A 25,560-nucleotide genomic window follows, 5' to 3' on the forward strand; every position below is an offset into this window, starting at 1 on the left:
GGCCAGGGTTCGAACCAGTGACCCCCTGCATCCAATGCAGACACTCTAATCTCTAGGCAATCAGAGCAGTCCAACTGCATGTACTCATATAAAAAACTATTCTAAACTCTGCGATGATGCTTGAAAAAAACCATTCTTTATTATGTTAAGGTTGTCACAGAATGTAAAAGTTAGCATCATAATACCATGTATATTATATAGTTATAAACCTGCCCTATTAGATACCTCCATAAAAAGGACATCTGTTCTTAAAAGACAATGCTAGCAGGTCTCTTTTTGTTACTTTTTATTATCCATCTTACTTCATTTATAAAGGACACCTTCCCATAAAGGGCATGTATTTGTTGTACCATGTCATTTATAGATAAACGATCCTTGTCCCAATCAATCAAAAGTAATCAAGAAGTTATTGCTATAATTTTTTAACATCATCTACTGTGTAAACCCATTTATTTTGTCAGTCACAAAATTCTGTAGTTGCTGGCAGTAAAACAATTCAAACAATTTCATAGCAATTTGTTTTTTTTTTAAAACTGTCATTGTCTTTCTGTCAACCAGTAATATCTGCACACACACACTATAATCCAGAGGACAAAGAGTACTATGTCCTTTGTCCAAAAAATCTCAAGGGGGTGGGAGGGTGGTGGTTGGTGGTGTTACACAACGTTTATAATTGGTCAAAGAAAAATGACTGTATTTAATGCAATCTTAAATTCTTTCACACTATGCTACCTTAACTTTATCATCTCAACAGTACTGTCATCTTTACCCTGCACACTTAGAGTCTGGTAATAAAGGTTTTACCCAGTGCTCCAGTAACTCGCGAAAACATTAACATGTCTGAACATCTGGTTCACCAGAAAGAGCTGCACTATGGAATTTTCTCTTCTGGATCTCAATTAACTTCAGAGTTCACTCATAATCTTCCAGCATTGATAATAATTCATCTAATTCTAAAAAAATATTCTGAATTACTTTTATTTTTAAATTAATAATTGATTGATAAAATTGTGCATTGCATACATTTTGTCTCTTCTGTCATTAATTCAATCTCAGAATAAATAGCAGTAGAAGTGCCTTCAATCCTAAAAATAATACAGTAGCAGCTATCAGAGACTTTACACTGTAATTAAGGGTGGCTACCACAAAACTCTGCTTTGATTACCAAAAAAATATATTGTTTTCAAATAAATTGCCATCTTACAGCTGTTGTTGCCTTTCAAGACTCTAGCCATTGCTAGCACACATTGATAGTGATGGCTAAACACTAAAGGAAAGCAGTAGGCCCATTTTTCAAAAAAAATTTCCTGCTGCAAAATCATGCCCAAAGGGTAGACAGTGATCAAGATTTGGGAGACATAAGACAAAAAACCATGAAAAACCTATGAACCAGCACTCAAGGATACACGTACAAGAACACAATATTTTTTTCATGCCAAATTTGAGCAAACTAAAGTTGTGTTATTTGGCCGAATGTTGACACTCTTGATGAACTTGCTGGTCATGATATAAAAAATCTGATGTCAGCAGTCAGAACATGGTAGGGAAATCAAAACAGATATCAGTTTCAAAAAAGGCAAAGTGAATGCTTTCACAAATGGATGTGCTTTCGGTGAGTGGATTTACCATAGTGCAAATGCTGCAACATCAATATCAGTAACAGGAATCGTGTGTAAATACGCTTTGTTAAAACACTAAACAAAACAAAATTGCAGTGAAATCTGAAGCAAATTTATAATAGGGATAAATTTATGATTTGCTGCTATCCCTTAATGAGACCTATGGAAGGAACAAATGTATCACAAACAGCCAATTCATGTATGTCTATGAACACAATCAAAATGTCCAGTTGAACTCCATCGATTGATTGTGGATTTTATATCACACCAGCACCGAAAGGTTATACAGAACCACAAAAAAGGATATATGACAAAGATTTATTAAAAGGTCTATTACCAACAAGGGACAAAAGTACAAAAACACAACAAAGATGGCAAGGATAATATATGAAAGTTTCCAATCAATCCAAATTCTGAAGCATCAAGGTCATTTAAGCTACAACAAAATGTGTGGAATTACAGACAAGTAAACAGATGTAGCTCTACAATAATACCAAATAATCTGGACTTTTACTTGCATTTCAAAATACTGAGGGAAAAACATAATTTTTGAGACTAGATTTTTAATATAAAAAATTAGCCGGTTGTTGGAACAAGATATTGTGTCCATATTTTAGACCTTTTGGCCTGAGATCTAAGGCAGAGACCACTCCAGTGGCCTAGTGGTGCCTCAGAACTGGGAGGTTGTGGGTTTGAACCCCGGCCAAGTCATACCAAAGACTTACAAAAATGGTACTAACAGCTGCCTCACTAGGCACTCAGCATAAAGAGTTTAGTGTTAGGACTGGTCGGCCTGGTGTCAGGATAATGTGACTGGGTGGGACATCATGCTACATGTCTGCTGCATGATGCCCCAGTGCTAGACATCGCTATAAACTGCCCCACTGCAGACATCGTAGTGATATGACTGAAAAATTGTTAAAGCTATGTTAAAAATCCTAATCACAGACATGCTAAAGTAGACCAGTCTGAACTGTACACAGACGGGTGACCTTTGTAAAAAGTATGATAACATTGATATCTCAGGTAACAAGTGGCCAGGACAATTAAATGACAGGTCCATGAAGCAAAAAAAAAGAGGACTCCAACTTTTACCTTTTACTCTTTGCACTTGTGTAAGTGAAATAGCCATTTAAAAAAAAAAAAAATTTCTAACACAACTAGGCATCCAGCTAAACGAAAATCTATTGGAAGCAGATGTATTTGGATGTATTCAGAATTAACTTCCAAAATGCATATCCTACCCCAATTTCAAGTGAAAATGACAAAAATCTCTTGGACTGAATGATACACAGTGTGTTGTTGTTGTTGTTGTTGTTGTAGGGTTTAGCACCAGTTTTCAGCACAGGATAGGCTATACATGGCGGCCAGTATTAATGGTGGAGGAAGAACCCGGGAAAACCTCCAGAAAGAACCACCGACTTACAAGAAACTACTGGCAAGCTTTCTCACATACCCACAATCCGAGACTCGAACCCACGCAGCCAGTGGTGAGATGGCAATGATTTGTAATGGAGAGCGCTTTATACCACTAAGGGCCCCCGTGTGTGTGTGTGTGTGTGTGTACAACTGTATGTGTATATATGGCAATTTAATTTTGCAATATGATCCTTTTTTTCTCTCTGTTATTTAAGTACTCTGTATATCTGATTTAATTTAGATTTGATTTACTTTAACTATCTGTTTGTAACTTTTACATTTTTTTATTTTTAACTTAATTACATGTCAATGTAATGTAATTTTGTTTACTAGGAATTTTATATTTTCCAGAAAATTCAGTTTGACCTGAATCTTTTCATAAATACCTAATAATAGAAACACTATTTTTGACCTAGTTCCTGGCCTTGATTTGGGGTCAAGTAAAAAAAAACTTTTTTCTTTCTTCATTTTTGGTGTGTGAATAGTAGTGGTGAAATCTAGGCTGTACTGTGATACGTGCCATTAGACTTGTAGATAGCTTCTAAATCATTCTAGAATGTGGTCATGTAACCCTCATCTGGGAATGTTTTGCATCTCACGTTACTGTATAACCTTTGTTTATACAGATTTTTTCCGAGTTAGAGCTTTTTCTTTACACTGGAAAGCATGTGTTTGTGACCAGTTCGGGAAATACATTATAATTTTTATTCAAATTGTTTGGATTCTAAAAGATTAATTCTTTTTCCTGGAAATATTTGAGTGCTCATACAGAATTCTTGGACAAAGACAATTATTTAAATTTTATTCGGAAATTCACACACTGGAATACTATTGTTTGTGGATTTAGAAAGGACTGTACACATCAGCTCTACAGTGAGTACAGTATACGTCATCGCCTTCCACTTTATATTTTTCGCTGGGACTCAAACTTGAATTCATTCGCACATTTCATTACTAGGACTTCTAAAATTCATGGATTATTCTTGGCTTATTTTTGGATTTGATTCTTAAAAACCATAAGTTCTTACTTTTCTATTTTTACAGTGTTTTTTTTTCAGGGAAATAAATTATTTGTTAAATGTTACAAAGCTTGTTGTTTTCACTCTTTCTTTTGTTACTGTTTATTCAAGCCTAAACACGTAACATACGATCTCATCTAAATTTAGATTAAAGATATAGCAAGCAACAATGCTGGTCCACAGCAATTTGCAATTTAGACAAAAAAACAAATACCAATAGACAGATCCAGACTGACTGTAAACATTGAGGTTTTTAAAAAGGGATGAGTAAATAACAAGTCCATAAACTCGTCATGGTTTAATACTTGTCTTCCTATGTGACCACAATACCAATATTGTCCGTGATTCATATGAACTGGATTGCACAAGGACAATTCATTACTGGAATGAAGCAGAGCTAATTGATTGTTTACCAGAGCAAATTCCCATGCTTTTATCAAATATCTCACCACCTTCAAACTAAGACACTTTCTGTCAGAGCTGGTCAAATTCTGTCATGTGGCTTTTTCCAAGTTATTAAAAGTTTTTCTATATTTATCACACCAGCTATACTTGATGGCAGATTAATCTGATTTGTAAAAGTTTCAAAGCCCTTATAGGCCAGGATGCTTACAGTAAACTCTGGTTAAATTCTGTCCAGTGGTTCTTGAGGAGTCATCATTTAACCGATTTTTTTTGTAACAGTAACCATAACTAGTAATGAATCTGCATAAACTGGATTAATATTAAAGTCATTAAACCCATTATATTTTGTCAAATTTGGTAAAATTGTGGGAGTAGTGCTCGAGAAGATTTGTATTATTGTTACTGATGGTGGACATACAATTAGCTACAGATTGGCTTCATTTGTATAAAACTGAAAGCCTCTATGAACAAGTTTTTGAGAAGACGTGTTAAAAGGTCTATCGAGTTATAGTAACTATGGTCATATCTGATGGCACATCTGAAGCAGTTATAAAAAATCGGAAAATCAAATGTACGCCAGGATGCGGTCAAATCTGAACAAATTCTGCTCATCATTTTTTTTAAAAAAATGTCAGTTTCAGTTTTTCTTTTATTAGTAATGGTGGCTTTATTTGAGGGTGGACAGACCAGGGCACTTGCCATGAAATTTCGTCAAATTGTGTTCAGTGGTTTTTGAGAAAATTGGCATTTTTTGTTAGTTTTAGTAATGGTGGCCATATTGCTTGACTGACTACATCTAATGAACCATTTTGAAAGACTTTAATGCCAGAATGCTTCCTCTAACATCATGTGCACATTGGTTTTTGAGAAGATGCAAACAGAAACTGGAAACTGATAATGCATGATGGATCACAGACGAAGAACTAATCCTTAAATATGTATGGCCAGGCAAGCTAACAAAACTACGCAGGTCAGCTTGCTGGACTACAAACCGACAAGGTCCCGCCAGATGTACTAAAACATAAAGAACATTAAATCTGAGCTCTGATAGCTCAAAAGTATCCCTTGGATTATAAAGAAACTCTGAAGTTAAAGCAATAATCATGGAAAAAATAAGGAGTGACTTAAAAAATAAAATAATGAATTATAATTTTTGGCAATATTTTTTCTATTTGAAATCTTCATTACGTCTATATTTCTTGAAACTGATGGACAGTCAGGCTATTGTGGGACTAGTACATCAAGTGTCGTACTAAGAAAACTAACAAAAAATATTCATTACGGCACAGAAACATTTGCAAGGACTCGGTACTCTCCTAGGTCCATTGTGATATATCTTGTAACTTTGTGTTTTCTAAGATCTACAGTATATTTTTTGGGCTGGATTTCGGAATATTTCTTATCCCAAGTGTGTGACTGGGCTTAATACAAATAGTGGAAATATCAAATGTTGTAGGGATGGGTTGGGGTTGGGGAAGATGCTTGATACCTGTCCTATATTCACTGTGAACTTTCCTTCAGGTAGATAAGGACTGTTGAATGAGAAGATAAGGTGCGACAAGGCCTTATTGATTTCTACACCTCATCTGTACATGTATTGACTCCCTATATTTACTCATATTTCATTCAACAGTGGCATGTTTTGATCCATACACTATGGGAACTGGAGTCTGGAAGTTAATGATTCTGGAACAATAGGTTTGTAAACAACTTTAAAATCTGTTAAAAACTGTTTTACAGCCTTGAATGATTGGTTTTAATTGCCGACAAGAAATGTAGCTCAACAGTTTTACTCACTCAATAGCATGAAACCTGGACATGGTATGCAAAATCCAGTCTTTTCTCCCTTTCAAAATAGCATATTAATTTTTTAATTCAAAGTAAATCAGCTGACAAGTTTGTTTTTAAAAGGTTTTGTGGAAATTACATTTTTTCACATTTTTTGGCTCTACAAAAAACAAATCTGACTAAAATACTACTTTGGATTATATCATTGTCATCATTCAAGACTTGGTACATCATCACATTCAAGACTATTGGAATTCATTCAGAATACTTTATACTAATGGACTGATGATATTTAGGAGTATTTGGATTTCCTTTCATTTCAGGACGGGTCTGCAAGCTCACATATTATTCTGGGTTTTTCATCTTTAACTTTGCAAACAAAAATGGCATCACTTCGTGTGAAGCTATGCTATCACAGACTTTTGCTCTATAGTCTTCTATTGCTTCTGTTGATCGCTGTAATAACATGGATGGAAAATGAGGAACTGAAGTTTAGGTATGTATTTAAATGTTTTTGTTTAATCCGTGGCATCACACACACACACACACAGAGGTAAAATGAAAGTAGTGAAGTCAAGAAATTGGTATTGCTGCTAAAAATAGTAAACTTTGCCTACTCTGGGTACCTAAATTTACATTAGGCTACCAAGTCCTTTCTTTGAGAGCTCTGCAGGCTACCATCTAATTTTAAAATTTGTCTGCTAAGTGGGCTAGAACCCTTGACCACTAACCCATTATAATCTCTTCTATATCAGCCCACTGGTTCTTGCACATCATTTCAAGTTATTTATAGGTCTTGGACCACTACTTACGAGCAGTGTATGAATCTGGAAGTGGAAGAAAGTTGATATGATAACTAATACTTTGAGGTTGGGTCACTGGATGTAATATCATTGTAGAATTTTTATATTTAAATTTTTTTATTTTTTTATATTTGCAGTCACAAATTCTGACTTTTTTCTGGCAGGTCAAAAAATGTAGCTTTTTGAGTGGGAAAACTAAGTGTAATCATGCAACATTTACCTATTATTTATAATTTCACTGCTATATCTTTTCTGGTGCTAGTCCCCATTATAAGATCATCTAATTAGTAATTGGAGGTCAAGAATAAAAAGCATTATCCCAGTCGGATATTCAGACCACTTTCAACAATCTGAATATCATCCTTCTTTAACTTGAATCAAAAACAAAAAGCATTATCCCAGTCTGATATTTCAGACCACTTCCAACAATCTGAATATCATCCTTCTTTAACTTGAATCAAAAGTAAAAAGCGTTATCCCAGTCTGATATTTCAGACCACTTCCAACAATCTGAATATCATCCTTCTTTAACTTGAATCAAAACTGTAAGGTCATCAGAGTGGCCAAGGAAGAGGAGATTGGGAAATAATAGCAGGCTAAGTATTATCTAATTAGAATTACTTGTACCCACTGATAAACTAATGTTAACTTAAACAGTAGTAATGCATTACCTATTGCTGCATTGCTTACCAAGCCATTTGAATAGGAGGCTGATGACTTAATACTAGTGGTAAAGTTGTCAGGAGGATGTTTATAGCATACTATATCATTGATTGACAGCTTGCTGGGCTGATACAAAGAGTGATCTCCCCCTTCTTTATAGTTCTTGTTTTTTGTAAGTGTATATCAGACACTAACGTAAGCCAAGCATACACTTCTATGTATTGCACGCTAAGGTGTCAATAGAAGGATAGTGTATCAATGGCATGGAATAGTTAACAAAATCACATAAAACTTTCCAACATATTTGTTGATGATTTAAGCTTAATTAAACGAGCTCCATAATCTAACTAATGGAATACATTACCAGAATGTTATATTACTCAAAAGCAGATTTTAAAACTGGAGGCTAGGAAGAAAGCCAAACATTCACAAATTCCAAAATTTCAAGAGAACTATGACTGTGAAACACCTAGTTTGTGAGTGACATTTTTTCAGTATGACTTCTTGTTGCAAAAACATAGCTTTGGTCTACATATTATAGGGCTAAATTTAGTTATTACAGGTGCTATGGTATTTATATTAGTTTTAGAAGGAAAGATATATTTGTGTATAAATTTTCTAAATTCTCTACATAAATTTAATAACAGTATGTCTATGATAGAGGAGTAACTCTACAGTCACTGTTAGATTTAGAGGCAGAGATTTGGGGTCAATACTAGGTTACCAGCAGCTATTCAAATGCTATGGTGTCAAGTTACAGTCCAGAGAAATTGAAACAAAGGAGTCAGTAGGACAGTTGGAAGATGTGTTTGTAAAGCTAATTAAAATCAATTATAGCAAGTTTGCCATAATACTTAAACATTAAAATTAGTGACCATTTGAAGGGAAATTTGAATCTCTTTTAGTAGGTATAAAGTGCTTAAAATAGAGTTGGGTAGTTATAGTTTAATTTTGAAGTAATTTGTTCAAGAGGATAAAGTTTACAAGTAATTTCATACTCAAAATAATATTTTTGTAAATTCTAACACACAGCATCAGTGGGAAAAGAGTGTGTATGGAGAGCACATATATGGCTTGATTTTGGATTACAAAATTTAGATTCTGTGCATTTTGATATGTAGATTAGAGTTAGATAAAGGGTCTGCACCTAACACAATCAGACCAGAATATTAGCTTAGAATAGGTCTTCAGGGAATGTTTTCTCTGAAGTCCGCTAGGATTGTTTAAATAACCAGGTCAAACATAGTGCAGAGAGTCAGCATGAAGAACTAGGGGCAACATACATCATTAAAGGTAGAAAAAGAAGAAACCCTCTTGCTTGTGACTAATTCGCCATAGCGCAGTGACATCAGAAAGGCGCTACTACATACAGCTTAAACCATTTTCAACTATCTGAGCTGGAATATTTGTCTTGAATTAGGGAAAATTAAATACAATACTTAAAACTTTTACATCAGGCCACTGGTTGCAATACCAGAGTGGATTTTCTGTTTTAATGTCAATGACTTTTATCAGCTCTTTCAACTCCTACTCAGATTCTGTCAGCACATGCACATAATTTTAAATCTTACAGTGGGCTGAAATGATTCTGCCTTCTATCCTACCTATTAGCCTACACAGTGCAAGAAATCATTAGTCCAAACATCAGTTGATAATGGTGCATGATTTGTGGGTCTGATGTCATATGTTCATTAAAATGTGCAATTCTGCTGCATACGAATCTGTATGGAACATACCAGAGGCATTTAACTCCAATATGTCATGAAGCACCCGATTTTGACTGCTAACTTCAATTAAGAAGTAACTGTGGTGTGTAATGTTTTACTTTTAAAATGTAAGCACTAATGTCTACAAACCTAGAATTCAAGATAAGACCATTTCTTCCCTTAAACTGCTCCATGTTAAAACTGATATTCTTCAGTGATAACAAACTTTTCAAATTAGCTGCTGTGGTGGATGTCGGATTGGCACCATTTTCATTTAAGACAAAGTAGACGTAATTAGAAGCCATTTGCTCAAAATCCCAGCCTTAATAATGATCCTCTATTCAGTGGGAATATTGACAAGATTTTCATACCAGCCATCATGGCAGGCATATTGTAAATATGTGACTGGCACCATTTTCATTTAGGACCAAATAGGTGTCATAAGAAGTCAAGTGGTGAAAATTCCATTTTGATATAGCCATTTATTTGGGAGTAGTGACAGTGTGCAAAATGGACATCAGCCCAATGACAGCGAATGTCACAATGGACTGGAGCAAAACAGAGTAGTCAGTCCATTTGATCAGTTGGCCTTTAGGGATAGAGAGGAAATTTCATCTACAAATTTGGAATATAGAGACAGGATGCATGCTAAGATCATGGCAATGCTATTAACTGTACTACCGCATTCTGCTACTGATGCATTTGATCCAGTTCCATTAATCCACTGCTTGAACTGATACTCCGGATGCCACAGCCTTATCACTGGAGGCTGGGTCTAGTAGCCATATTGGACCTCAGATCAGTGCCATTTTTATCAAGGACTAACTGCATTTCATATAAAGTCTTTTAGTGAAAACCTCATGTTGATATGACTGTCCATTCAGGAGGAGTAATATAACAAAATTTTCAAGATGTCATGGCAGCCATATTGGATGTCAGGGGCATAATTTTCATTTAGGACTAACTTGACATCATAAGCGTTTGTAAACCCCAAAGTTCGTATGACCATCCGGTGATAAGATTTTCAATATGGCTACCTTAGTGACATATTAATATCATATCAACACTTTTTTCAACTAAAACCAACATAACCATGGGATGAAATATGTGTAAAGGCTCATGGCAATGCTCCAAGGCATTTAGGAGGAGTAGTGACAACAAATCTGTGCTAATGGATAGATGGACAACAAACAACAAACCATATTATAAACTCTTCCCATGTGTGTGTGTCTAAATGAATTGAATAGGATTCAGTCTATGCCTGAAGATCAGGTCAAGACCAAATTTAGATTGCTCTTTGCATGTACATGTACAATAACTCACCAATGTATGATGGATTAATATTTTCAACAATAGTCTAAGTTATGCTTCACCTGCCCAAGAAAATAATCAGGACCTGTATTTACCAATGTTCTCAATCTGACTGCAGACCTAAAAACAAAGGTCATTCCAGAACCCATAAAAATGTGCCCTTCATAGAAAGCCATAGCGGTTAAGAGTTAAGAATCCCATGCTTGTTTGTATTCCAATGGTTGTAAGTAATATCCAATCTGGATTGGCCATGGTCATCTGTCATGGTGTACATCTCTGCCAGTCACTTTACTCCCATTGACTTGGCAGGAAATACCTGTGATGTGATGTGAAATGGCAACCAACCAACCTTTATAGAGAGGTGAAAAAATGGAAAGAAATAAAAGAGAATGAAACTACAACTGCTGTCCCTAATGATGTGTCTATTCTATGGGAATGTCCACTAAGATAATTTTAATTTTAACTTGAATGAATTCTTAAAAACAAAACTGAATAATATTCTTTAAATTTTTCTCATATATATATATATATATATATATATATATATATATATATATATATATATATATATATATATTCAGAATTTAATAATTGTTGTCCTTGCATGAACAAAATTAAATAAACATGGTGTAAAAACTATTGTCTGAAATCTTTATATCCTCTAATTTTTCACTCACCACAAATTCATTAAAATGCTTTTAAAAATTCTACTCAGCTATTTTATACAGAACTTTATATTTTTCGAATTTTGCAAATATTGATATTTAAGAAACAAACCAAACTTATGAGTCTTATTTTAATACCTAAATTATAATTATTCATTTACCTAATTAGATAATTAATAAAATGGGCAGAAATAGTCTCTGGTGATACAGTTTCATTTTCAGCCTTAGTATCTTTACAAGGAGAATTTTTGTTATTTCAGTTTTAATAAATTCATGCTTGACAATTTTACCTGTATTTTTTTTTTTACAATGTTAAACAGGTTTAAATTTGATCATTCCAAGACCACAATATGGACCAAATTAGTGACTCACTCGCCTTTGGCAAGGAAGTTAAATACAACTGAGATAACTCTGCAGAGAACATTCATGACAGGGGAAGTTAAAAGGAGACCCAACACGACAATGGAGATAACTAAAATGTGCTTACCAAAAGGGGATCCATCCAATATTCTGACACCATTCAAAATCTACATTTATGACCTGCCAAAGAAGTTTAATGTCGATGTGAAGGAATGTATGAGAGGAAAAGAATTCTCATATTGTTATGACCTGGAATATTGTGGAATGGGATCAGAAATTTATAGGATAGATGCACCCAAAAACAAAAGTTTTGAAGACCTATATGATATGTCTGTGAGAGACAGCCATATGTTTGCCTTGGAGGTGCTAATTCATCATAAATTACAACACAGCCCATATATAACGAATGATCCTAGAAAGGCTGACATTTTTTATATTCCAGCTTATATTGGATTACAGTGCCTTTGTTCACAAGTCAGCACAGAAAGTGTAAGCAAAATAGTTGAAGATCTTTTCACTTTTTTAAAAATGCAGCCATATTTTCTGTCTGGAAAGCCACATTTTTCAACTTTGAGCAAAATACAACGTGAACAGAGTTCTCAGGACTGCCCTTATTTACAACATATATATACAAAAAATATTACATTCATAGGTATAGAAGAAGAACAGGATCCAAACTGGGCAAAATTTCATAAAACTTCGGGAGGATATATAGTTGCACCCTATCCATCTTACGTACACCTCATTGAAAACAACTTTGTACAACACAACCCAGCATTTATGGATAATAAAGGCGTCCAGCCAGATATAAATTCTACAAAAATTTATTTATATACACCAACTCTGGAAAACCGTAACATCTTTCTCTTCCTCGCAGCTGGTAGAAGACGAAGCAATAGCTTTCGAGCAAAAATAATGGACCAATTTCAAAATAAAACCGAGCTTAGCTATCCTATATATATTGGAAAAAATAATGATCGGAAAATCAATCATGAAATGGTTATGTTATACACTGATGAGTGCAACAGAAACCATCGCTCAACAACAATCGAGTGGATGCAGCATGCGATATTCTGCCTACAACCTCCGGGTGATTCGCCAACAAGAAAATCCTTTTACGATGCTGTTGTAAGTGGTTGCATTCCAGTGACATTTCAAAGCGAATTTCCTCTCCGATATCCTTTTGATAGATTATTAAATTATACAAAATTCATGTTCACCATTCCAGAGCAATCTATTGAGGAAGGTGGCAATGTGTTAGAGATTCTTCGCTCTGTGACAAGGGATAAAATTGAATCAATGCATCTCAACTTAAAGCGAGCTGCACATTGGCTGCAGTACAGCATCCCTGATAGTACAATTACAGAATCCAATGATGCCCTAAAACTTATACTTTCAGAGTTAGGTCAATATTACGATTTGTGATGATAAAATATTCATTCATTTCTTCGTTGCCATTTTTATTTTTATTTTAATACTTCTTCTCTGATACCATGTTTGGAGAAATTTAAGAATTGAAATTTTGCTAATTTCAGAATTTGAAAAAGTGATTTGTATTTAGTTTCACTCCACAAAATTACAACTGTGCAATCTGTTAGCTGGTCACACAAATTAAATTTATTAAAAATTTCTAATACATATGGCTAGGTAGTCCAAGTTTCTTCTGACCCCTGCCACCCCATTTTTGATATTTGGACATTTATGTTGGGGTGAAGGGTCAGAGTCCATTCCCTATCAAAAAGTTGGAATTCGCCGATACCATTTGGTGTCGGCATGGGTAGCCCCTTACAAGCCAGCCCAGCAAACTTAAATGACCTTTCAATGAGATATACCTGCACGAAATCGATAGGAATTTGATTTATTTTCTCAAAAATCGTGAGCATAGCACTCGTTATGTCTTTAATCCACTGACAGACGAGACGAAAGTACATCACTGCTGAAATCTGACCTGGATCTGGCCAATTGCATTCATAGTCATGTGACTACAAAACTCTCGCAATCTACATGTCAAGGGTCAGAGGAAACTCTGACTAATGGCTAAGGAACCTCAGATGGCTTGATCCTCACAGTAACTGTAGGTGTCTGTATGTGCCATGTGGAATAGACCCAAACACAGTATAATTAATGGCTTCTTCTGCCCCAAGGTAGTCACAGATTTAAAGTTCAGGTAAGTGCACAGGCACATGGCAATCTATCCAAGGTGTTATCCACCAATCCAGTTTCTGAAGTTCTCCTAACCATACACCACAAAAAATCTACTTGTACCCACATCTGGCAAATAAATTTGTGTCCCCTGGAAAATTGGTTTATCACAGAGAGAGAGGTCTCATTAAGGATATTTACAATGTTCATGATACACTGCATGCAATTGGCAACATAATATTACTATACCATGCTGCTTTGCACAATTTATTGTCCATTCCATTTTTAAAATTATAAGAATTTTAAACATTTTATAATTAGCAGTAAATAATTTAGAGCCCAGAAAAAACAAACGGAAGAAAAATGTTTAAACTTGCATGAAATATTAAGCAGTATGTATTCAAAATAAGGTAGACAACTCAGTCTTCCTTATCTTAATCAAATTCACCAGCCACAATTAATGATGTTACCTCTGATCAACACAGACATGTCAATTAAATATTTATTCAGCCATCATTTACTTCCCTAATTCAAAAGAATTCAACATGCAAAAAAAAAAAAAACAATTAAAAAAAAATTAAATACAGTCTACAAAATCAGCTCCCAAACCTAAATTGGTGTTTTATGTGGTTTGAGATCTGACCCCTCTATTCATAAAACAATGCAATGTATTGCAGATAGATTTGTATGCAAATATGCACAATTACTTGCTTTAACACACCTGTATTTCTCTGAATACTTGAGTTACACTTAGTTAAAGGTGCCTTTTGGTGTGTGTACAGGATATTTCCAAATCAAATCTGATATAAGACAACCAGTGAATCCATCTGGAAAACACAACTCCACCTAGTGCCACCATTTGAAGTTCTGGACTCCAAGAGCAGATAATCAACTAATCCGTCAATATCAAGTAATCAAACCGATGCCCATATAAAATGGCTATTTTGGCCATGTGACAATGTATCCTAAATTGCTCATAACACTAATTTTTAGTGATCTGATGCAGTATTGAGCCATGATAATAGTCACGAAACAGAATATTCATCACATGACAGATCCACAAACACTCCAGTCACATGATTTCAACAATCATTACAAAACAAGCAAAGCTGCAACATATTGGTTCCTGGATATTGTTGGACCATTCAATTATCTGCCAATGAAGCTCAGTAATTCACAACTGTAACAGAAGGTAAGGGTTTCATTTCGATTTACAAGTTGTCAAACATCAGACTTGATCTGGAAGTATGCTATCCCGACTACCGAAAGGTTCATTCAACCAACCATAAATCAAGAGCCATTAGAAATAATGTGTATACCTTAAATAGTACAGCGCATAACTTGGATAAATGGGAACAATTATACAGGCTGTGTTCAAGGGAGGAAAAAAAATGGTTGGTTAAGGGAGCAAGCTACTCAGTCCATTTCTGGATACAAAACTGCATTGATTCAAACTGGTTTCTAAAAAAGAAAAATACACAAGTTGTATGCATGAAAATTGTGCATAATATTCACAAACCATACCTTGTTCAATCAAATTAATCATCCATATTTAAAAAATCATTTTCTTTGAAATGGAGGGGAAATTGGTCCCAAATTATCAGTTCTTGACCTTAATGCTGATCAGGTTAGAAAAAAGTAAAACCAAAGCTTTGGCCAGCCTTAAAATATTCTTTGCTTGCTCTCTTCCTGTCCATATAGGTATTAAGAGTTTAACTGCTGGAGCTTTTTGTCATTTTTGCCTGAAAATCGAGTAGGAAACACATTTTGAAAGCTATTTCTAAACTGACTCGAAAATACCAAATCCCCGCTCATCTTTCAATAACATACTGCCTAGTTGTGTTAGAAAAATCACTTTTCGTTGGCTATTTGACTCGCGCATGAGCAGAAGGGTAAAAGTTGGACTTCTTTTTTTTTTGCTAAACGGAGCCATCATTTTTGTATGGAGACCACTCTTTATTCCAAATGCCCATCTTATCCTACTTTTTGCAAAGGCTCATCTGTCTGTCTGCAGTTCATACCGGTTTGCCTTAGATCTGAGACCAAAAAGTCTAAAATCCAGACACAAAATCGGATTCCAACCACAGGCAAATTCTGGGTGGAGAAAAATCGGGTCCAAAAAATGAGGTTTTTCTATCTGCATTTTGTAGTGCAACTAGATATTCCAAATTATTTGGTATCATTGTAGAGCTACATCTGTCTACCTTTCTATAATACCACCCACTTTAGTGTATCATGCATGGCCATGATGCTACAGAGCTTGGCAGTAGGCTACTACCTCCTGCCCCGTAAAGTCGTCGCTAGGGGTTAATGTGTTAAGAGTTTTTCCTTTATATTGCAGGATCCATAACATTTAACACTGCTGATCATTTGAAAACAAGGATCTTAAAAATACATTTTCCAATAAGGTTGCAAGTTTTATGGAATATTAGAGGGCATAAAAGAAAGAATTTATTTTTGATCAGATGACCTTCACATCATTTAGCTCACAAGAATCCATAAGTCCACCATCAATCTTGTAGACAGTGAATTTGTCCCCAACGAACAAGAGACATTTAAAGAGACTGATACTCTACAGTTTAAAAAAACGTGAAGTTTTCCAGAAATTCAAGTTGAAACTTTTTTCTTTTTAACTGTTGAAACCATCTCTGACATTCTTGAATGATAACATTTTAAAATTAGCCACAATGGTTGCCAAATTGGCAGTAAGATTGGTACAGTTTTCATTTAGGACAAACTGGACACTATTAGGAAACTTCTGGTTACTTAAAACCCCATTTCAATATGATTATCCATTCAGGAGAATCTGTGACAAGATTTTCAAATGTTCATTCTGGCAACCACATTAGAAATTTGCAAGGTACCCGTTTCAAGTAGGACCAACTGGACATCAAAAGAAATATGTTGGTAAAAACAGTATATTGTTATGAATACCAATTCTGGAGGTGTAGAAACAACAAGATTTTAAATATAGTCACCACAGTGGAAATTAGTTAGGACTATCTTGACATCAAATGAACTCTTCTGTTGAAAACCCCCATGTCAATATGACTTCCCTTCAAAAGTGACAATAAGATTAACAAGACAGATGTCATGGTGGTCATGCTCATATGTCTTTCTGCTGAAGAAAAATGATTTCAAGATGACTGTCAGGCTGGCCATATTGGATGTAAGATTGGTAGTGTTTTCATCTAGAACAATGTGATTTGACCTTCTGTTCAAGAGAAACAATAGCAAAATTTTCAAGATGGCAGTTGTGGTGGCCATAATGGATGTCACATTGTACCATTTTCTTTTAGGACCAACAGATCTCATAAGAAGTCTTTCAGTGAAAATTCCATGTTGATATGACCATTAAGGAGGAATATCAATAAAAAGGTTTTAAATATTGCCACCATGGCGGATTTTCAAGCATCACTATTTTCAATGAGGGCCATTCAGAACTTGGAATGAATGTATGTAGGGTTTCGTAGCATTCCTCTAAGTAGCTGAAGAGTAGTAATAACAAACTTGTGTTTATGGAGAGAAGGCCACTAGACAAAAGGCCATCTCACAAGCCATCCATAACCCATTCCACTGAGCTAAACAGGGCACTGGATCTGGTTTCCTGACCCTAGTTTTTGCACACCATAACTGGATTTCATTCAATGGGTAATAGTATTTGAGACCATAATAGCTAACATTCTTATCAATTTTCATAATATTTTTTAATACCTCCTGGATCCACACTAGAAAGTACATTACAGCCTTTGCCATCTTCGCATGGTGTTCACTAATTATGATCAGATTCAGATTTATGGCAAGTTGTGTCGGATAATGCAAATTATTAAAGTAATTATTAAACTAACTGTATGGAGTATTTATTCAATTATTCTATGACAATGTAATATCAAGTGATTCTATAACATGGTCTTCTTTTGAATGAATTTAGGTAACAATTGATGGTTCACTTTCTGTAAATGCAAGATGAAAAACGAGTCAAAGAAATCATATTTGCCAACCAAAGCAATTTTTGTTAAATCATAAAACAGTCACAAGGGGGGGGGGGGCTTATCAAGACACCTAATTTCTCCTAGCTATCAGTATTCTTCTACCTCTACCAATCACATGTATTTTCTGGAGCCAAGATTATTTTTTAAAAAAGGCTATTGATTTTCAAAACCAATACTTTTGAAAGCAACAGTCAACAGCAGCAAATACAGATGTAGTGCCAAAAACTGTTCATTATTTTGATACCTATTTTATAGCACAACATCAAATTCCAACAACTCAATTTATGTATTCCTGACTTGTACAAAAGGTGATCTTTAATGTGTAGAAAGTGGTTTTAAGTGGTTGCCTAATATTGCCCATGACAATCTGACACGTGTAATTCTTGAGTGTACCAGAAAGGGGATGCACAGCGGAATTTTCCCTATCAGATTTGTCTGGGTGTACCAGAATGGGACTGCACAATGGAATTTTCCATTCTGGGTGTACCAGGAATGGGCTGCAAAGTGTTATTTTCCATTCTTGGTGTACCAGGAATGGGCTGCACAGTGTTAATTTCCATTCTTGGTGTACCAGGAATGGGCTGTACAGAGGAATTTTCCATTGCAGAATTGTGCTCATTAAACTTTAGCATTAACTTTTAGTGTTTTCCTGATGTAATTTTCCTTCATCTTTGAAATAATTTCTTTTCAAACAAATAAATATCTCACCTAATGTGAACTGAGTATTTCTGTACGTTATTTTCAAAAGAAACTGAGCCACTGATCATCATTTATAAAGAACTCAAAAATGTTACACTAGCAATCTGCAGTTACATAACATTAAGATTACACTAGTAATAAGTTACATCACACTAGTAATAAGTTACATTACACTAGTAATAAGTTACATCACACTAGTAATAAGTTACATTACACTAGTAATAAGTTACATTATACTAGTAATAAGTTACATTACACTAGTAATAAGTTACATTACACTAGTAATAAGTTACATCACACTAGTAATAAGTTACATTATACTAGTAATAAGTTACATCACACTAGTAATAAGTTACATTATACTAGTAATAAGTTACATTACACTAGTAATAAGTTACATTATACTAGTAATAAGTTACATTACACTAGTAATAAGTTACATCACACTAGTAATAAGTTACATTACACTAGTAATAAGTTACATCACACTAGTAACAAGTTACATTATACTAGTAATAAGTTACATTACACTAGTAATAAGTTACATTACACCAGTAATCAGTTACATTAAGCTAGTAATCCTGTTACATTACACTAGTAATAAGTTACATTATACTAGCAATAAGTTACATTATACTAGTAATAAGTTACATTACACTAGTAATAAGTTACATTAAGCTAGTAATCCTGTTACATTACATTAACAATACCTGTGGTATTGTTTTTTTCAAAGCAAAGGTGCAAAATAGCATTTTCCTAAATCTTTTCCTCACTTATTCATTCAGTCAAGCTCAAAAAGTAACCGATCACAGCACATGTATGTTTCACCTCATTTAATATGTACCCTCTGGAAAAAAGCAAAACCAAAGTGAGAAAAATGTCAGCAATAATTTCAGTTTCAGCTAAGATTTAATAAGGCAACTGCTTCAATCTGTCACAAACTAAACCTAATGATTCTTCCACACTACTCAACATCTTTTCTTTCCCAGTGGAAATGGATTTAAGATGGGCTCTGTTGCTACAACAGATAAACTGACATTTAACTGTAGCAGCAATGCCATTCTTTAAGTAGAGCGGAAAGGAATAGCTCATTTTCCTATTCAAATATATGTAACTGTATGAAATTTGCAGGTGTTTGGAACGTCCATTGTGACATACAGCAATATTAAGTTAATGTATGTGATTTGGCACTGAATTAAACCCATGAACTGTGTAAGGGAGAGTACTTTAATCTATCTGGTGTAGGCTTGATTGATTCTTGGATGTTTTGTGTTTTATAAATAAATTACCCCACAAAATTTGTCAAAGTTAATCTGCAGAAGGCAATAAATGTTTACTCTGAGAAGAATAACAAGTATTCTCTCTGAAAAAGATCCGAAGATCTCGTCTTGTTGAGATACGATTCTATAAAAGGGGAAAAGAGAGCAAGGTAGCATGTCTTAGCTTCATTACAAAAATAATGTATACGAGTCTGAAGATAACTGTTTGAATTTGTCTTAATTTTATGTTAAAAAAATTACGAATCTTTTGATAATTGTTTGAATTCTTTTGTCTTGAATGTTATATGATTCATGTATTCTAAGAATTTTTTTAATTATTTTCTTGACAGGAGTCCAGAGATAATTGTTTTAATTTATACATTTATATGTCATATGAATCATGTATGCTAGGAATTGGTTATTATTATGTATGTATGATGTTTATGCTGATGAATTGTTAGTTAGCAAGTAATGCAGTTAAAATAAGAAGTGAATTTTGTTAATTCATTTGTAAAACTAAGATGTGACTTCTCTTAACCAACATATTGGTGTATTAGCACTGGAGCCATAATAGGGACCATACTGCTTTTTATTGTCAACTGTACATGAAAATGTGTTTGCCATTAATCAAAATAGTGATTACTAGTTCACACTGAAGGGGCCTACTTGTTAACTGAATGAGGCAAAAGGCAGACTACTTTCAATCAATTATTTATGGTAGCTGGATGTAATGGGGGATTACTGTATAAATAGACTCCAACCAACAAGCTACACTGATTCTGGAGGGTGGCCAGCAATCAGATCAGGTAATGAAGTCATACTGGGCAATTAAGTCTGAAATGCTCACTCAATTTTATCATGAAATTTGTCATATTTGTGTAAATGGAACTGCTAATTGCACTTTTAAAAACTTTTGGTAATTTTATTTCTAGTAGAAGTATATCCTTCAAAAGTCTTATACAACTGTACTTCTGTTGATCTATTAAATTGTTGTATTCTGTATACCAGGGCTCATGTTGTTTTATTCTATATCTTTGCTCAGATCTCCATTTATTTCATCCATTAATTTCATATTTTTATTTTTATTATTCACTCAATCTGGGTGATAACACTTAAGTCAATCATACTCTAGATATCAATAACCACCACCACCACCACTGCCACCCCATAACAATAATAATGGCATGTATTCCAAATGAATGTGAATATTGAAAACACTGTGATTATTATTTATTCATTTATTATTTATTCATTCTACAGACCTCTAGACCCATTGACTGAAAGGATAACCATGAAAGTACCATAAAAGATTGTACTGTATGGTAGATTTACATCTGCATCATGAATCTTGAACTAACAGCATGATCATGTGCCTGTCATAAAGGCATCTAAATCTAATTAAACATTTTAGCATTCTTCTGTAAATTTTCTATTGGAATTTGACTAATAATCAAATGAATGTATGTGCTATTTTAAAATGTTTTATTTTCAAACTCAGTATGACTAAAATGTTTCTTAAGTGCCGATGAAATGCAAGAGGTAAAAATGGACAGTAACTCTCAATTACTTGTTCAGTTAAATGCTAGGACTGTCTAAAAATAGATTCAATGGATAGTAATTACATTCACACTGAAAACTTCACACAATGACTTCTGACTTTCAACATAACTTCACCCAAGTGAAAACATGAAGACAGGTCAGAATAAGTTGATGGCTCAATTATTTCTTAATTTTAACATGTCCACTGAACGAACTGATGCTCTAATGACAGTAAAGAATTTTCAGGAATTTAAGATAAGACTTATTTCTTCCTTTTAACTTCTTAGAGTAGAAACCATCTCTGATATTCTTCAGTGATAACAACTGAAGTCTTTTGCTGGAAGCCCCATGTTGGTATGGCTTTCTGTTTTGTAGCTGTGACAACCCTATATTGGTATGGCTTTCTGTTTTGTAGTTGTGATAATAACAGGATTTTCAAGATAGCTGCCATGGTGGTCATACTGGATACCAGATTGGCACCATTTCCATTCAGGACAAACCAGACATTAAAAGAAGTCTTTTTGGTGAAGGCACAATACTGATATGACCAACCATCTAAGAGATGTAGCTCTAACATGATTGACAAACTGGTCATTGTAGCAGTTATAGTGAAAGTCAGATTGGTACCATTTTCATTTGTGAGCAACTTAACATCATAAGAAGTCTTCCAGTAAAACCCAATGCTGATATGACACTTTATTCAGGAGAAGTGCTGTCAATGAATAATTTACATTTTCTAAAATCAGTAAAGTGATGTAAAAAAAAAAACCTCTTGTTGGCAAAAAATGTATGGTACAGTTTTCATCAAGAAAAAAGTCATTGATAAAAATTGAATTATTTGAGAGAAAATTAGTGAAGCATGGACAGATAATACTACCACTAAATAAAACATCTGCAAATCCAAAACTGAAAATGACACCATGCATTTCATAATGTCATTTCTTTTTTTAAATACAAATTTTTTTATCTCCTTTGAATGTTTTTCTTTTGTACTTTAAATATTATAAATATCTGGCTGGCACGTGAATTCTGGGGTGAAAAAAAGTCCTGCAATAGCCATTAAAATTTCAGGATTCTGATACTTACATGTACTTGGAATGCATGGACCTGGTCATCCAAGAATATTACACGCAAGTTTACATGTTTTCCCTTCCGGTCCATTTTGAGTGTCAGCTCATGACTTCTGACCTTTAACTGTTATTCTTTAGATCACAGGGTAATAATAGTCCAAACCATTCCTGACTGTAATCACATGGCCACTGCAAAAAAGAAATGTGATTTCCACATATTATGGATGTACATGTGTATTATGAAAATGTCACCTTGTTGCTGCTAGGATTTATATTGTGATTTTCAAAATTTAAACAATAAATTAAGATCTGCACACAAGCAAGCTATATTTGTGCAGGTTGCACGGTGTACAAGTTAAATATTACCTTGTTACATGTATATGCCCATATAGTGGTTTTGTTTGCAAAGGCATCAACTAACATGATCCAATATTTTCCTGATAATGAAAAATGACCCATGTTCTATTTTAAGATGTCAGAATTACTAAAAACACAAAAACAGATTTCTGTATTGCACTCAAATTATGCAGAACATTGTATGCATTTATTCTCAAGTTTTCAGCATACATGCATATTGCTCCTGCCATAAACACAGTCAATGTTTGATGATGGAAGGTGTGTTTGAGCGATATACATCTATCCAAGAGGTTTGTGCTACAGATGTTTGTGCATTTGAAAATATAATAGCCAAATCTGTCTACCACAGCCACCCTTGGGAAAAAGCAAACCTGTCTACCACAGCCACCCTTGGGAAAAGGCAAAAGAGGTCTTTGTATATTGGTGAAGGAAGGCAGGTTTAGCTCTCAAACTTTTGTTCATGACAAATTTATGTATTATCCACAGAATGGCATTAGCATTCTTATTATTAGTTTTATCATCATTTCACATGTATTATTATTAGCAGTAGTAGTATGCTACCAAGATACATGTATTAAGTTAAGCTATTTAAGAACAAGAAAAATAATAAAATTTAATAAAATAAGTTCAATCAGAGTATTATAATTGTGATGTATTTATTTCACTGACAGGCAAGATGCAACTATGGCACTGATGAAATTTGACCAGCTACTCACCATCTGAATTTCCAGCCACATGACTACACAAATCTCACAACATACATGTCAATGCTATCCGAGATCCAATAGTCACATGATATCAACAATAAACCCATTTCCAAAGTTGTACAAAAATACAAAACTATTAAAGTCACAAACAGTTTACAAAAGAACAAAAGGACACACTTTTCAACATATTATTAGAGAACAAAGACCAGAAATCTGTCACAGAAACTTGGAGAAAATCAGACTCATCAAGAATAGAGCACATGTCAATAACAGTTCTGTAGTATCAAGTGACTACTGCATTGACCTGTTATCTGCTAGATGAATCTGACTTTTGTCAGAAACCTTCTTCAGTGGGTAACGGTAAGTGCAACCGTAATATGAAACATGTAAACATTGATTCATGTATACCTTTATATATACCATGCCTTGCTCATCAAACAAAATAAGTTTAATTTGCATATTTGGAGCAGTCACTGCTGATACACTGTAGTGACCATGAAAGGCAGGGTAAAACCACTGCTTGGTTAAAAAAAATATCTGGCTGCTGGCTGCAGAAGACAGGTGAATGCTGACTACATGACATTTATATAGGAAATTTGATGGGTGTAAATTAGAATGGCCATTGTGACCAGGTGACTGCTGAACTTAGGCAACCATTAAGACAGGTTTGACTGTAATTACTAAATGTGTGAGAATAATCCCTGAGATAAACCAGAATAATCCAACGTACCTTGAAGTAGCTTTGATCACTCGGATGTTTGACAAATCAGCACATCATAGAGATCTTGATGACTGTCTTTTGTTTGGCAGTTTTCACAAAATACACAACAAGTTTATAAAAGTGCAGCTGTCATATTTGCTCAACCCCAGTTCATAAGTTGTGTATAAACTAAGGTATTATTATTACAAGCCATGTTTGATGTCTGAACATGCAGCAGGCTAGAGTTAATCTCTTACGTAAGGTTACTGTAACCAAAGAGAAGATCCGACACTTGGATCGGCACAGACTTTAGATTGAGCGGCTTCCTACCTATGTGTTAAAAAGATCAGAGGAACCCGCGAGGACCAGGGCGTGTTCTAAATCCGTCCTAATGTGGACAGACAGCAAGAAGGACATTGTCCGCTAAGTTTGATTGGATCAAATCAAAGCGACATCCAGTTGGAATCGAGATGTTTGGTGTGATAACCATTTCAATCCGAATTATAACTTCAAACTAGCATGCGAAAATTTTGTTCTCCTGGGAAGATTGCTGAGCAAATAGGATTACTCTGAGAAAGCCATTCGTACTTTGGCGGGAAAACTTAGAGAGATTTTAACAAAAGAAAAAGTTGCGTAAAGGTCAGCAAGTTATTTCCTCAATTTTTGCAGAATATTACGGCATTGCTATTGTAATTATGTATAGTATGTTATACTTAATTACTAGGATCGTTTAGTACATAGAATTACCTTTGTAGTGTTTAATTTACATGCGTATTTGAGAATTGAGTATGTAGAGAATTATGTAGATTGTTAGCTTGTGGTCAGAATTAATTTTGTAATTTGCAAATAGGTTCCTTTGTAGTAAACTAGTGCATTTATTTATGTGATATGTTAGATTTTACACATGCTTGAATTTTGAATTTGGAAAATGGTTGAAGTGTGTAAGATTAGTTAATACGGATGTAAAGATATATCAGAGCATGGATATTTGAATATTTGTGTACTCTGTATGAGCTGCAATGTAAAGAAATGTGTCTGATTGTTGTGATGTTGTTTAGTATAATGGGATTAGGAATATGTACTGATGTGATGCAATTTATTGATGTATGTATGAGAAGTAACTGATACCATGTTTTTATTAAACCTTGTTTTACCATACAAGGACATATGAGCATTTCGATGTGAATGGATGTATGACCGAAGAATTTAATAGCTGTTATCTGATGATAGGCTGGGTGTAGTGTGAGATGAGAGGGATAAGGAAAATATTGTACTGTCCATGTGTTTTCACAGGAAGCTTTTTGGAGGACAGTACTTCTGGTTCAGTGAGTCCAAAG

General features: G+C 34.4%; 2 protein-coding genes across 5 annotated transcripts in view; one reads left to right on the forward strand and one right to left on the reverse strand.

Moving 5' to 3' along the window:
• The window catches only part of LOC149798644 (FERM, ARHGEF and pleckstrin domain-containing protein 2-like), a 290,202-nt gene that overhangs the window by 152,675 nt on the left and 111,967 nt on the right, over positions 1–25,560 (reverse strand). For all 4 annotated transcript variants that reach the window (XR_016421008.1, XM_089957482.1, XM_089957479.1 and 1 more), the window contains one exon: positions 22,476–22,648. Coding sequence is in view for 3 of the 4 variants with exons in the window: in XM_089957482.1 (XP_089813608.1) it covers positions 22,476–22,550 (75 nt within the window). In the remaining variant the exon portion in view is untranslated. The remainder of the gene's footprint in view (positions 1–22,475; positions 22,649–25,560) is intronic.
• On the forward strand, positions 6,061–13,183 carry LOC149798645 (uncharacterized). The gene is made up of 3 exons (XM_089957037.1): positions 6,061–6,160; positions 6,574–6,746; positions 11,719–13,183. Exons 2-3 carry the CDS (start codon positions 6,634–6,636, stop codon positions 13,181–13,183), a joined length of 1,578 nt encoding a protein of 525 aa, XP_089813163.1. The 5' UTR covers positions 6,061–6,160; positions 6,574–6,633.

This window comes from Sinohyriopsis cumingii, chromosome 5 (genome assembly GCF_028554795.1).
Source record: "Sinohyriopsis cumingii isolate HCF-2022 chromosome 5, ASM2855479v2, whole genome shotgun sequence".
Taxonomy (NCBI): Eukaryota; Metazoa; Mollusca; class Bivalvia; order Unionida; family Unionidae; genus Sinohyriopsis; species Sinohyriopsis cumingii.

Bases quoted from the DNA above. Each gene is read 5' to 3' on its own strand.
- LOC149798645 (XM_089957037.1), top strand. From the start codon at position 6,634: ATGGCATCACTTCGTGTGAAGCTATGCTATCACAGACTTTTGCTCTAT. The intron at 6,747-11,718 runs GTATGTATTTAA...AATGTTAAACAG, and splicing joins AATGAGGAACTGAAGTTTAG to GTTTAAATTTGATCATTCCA.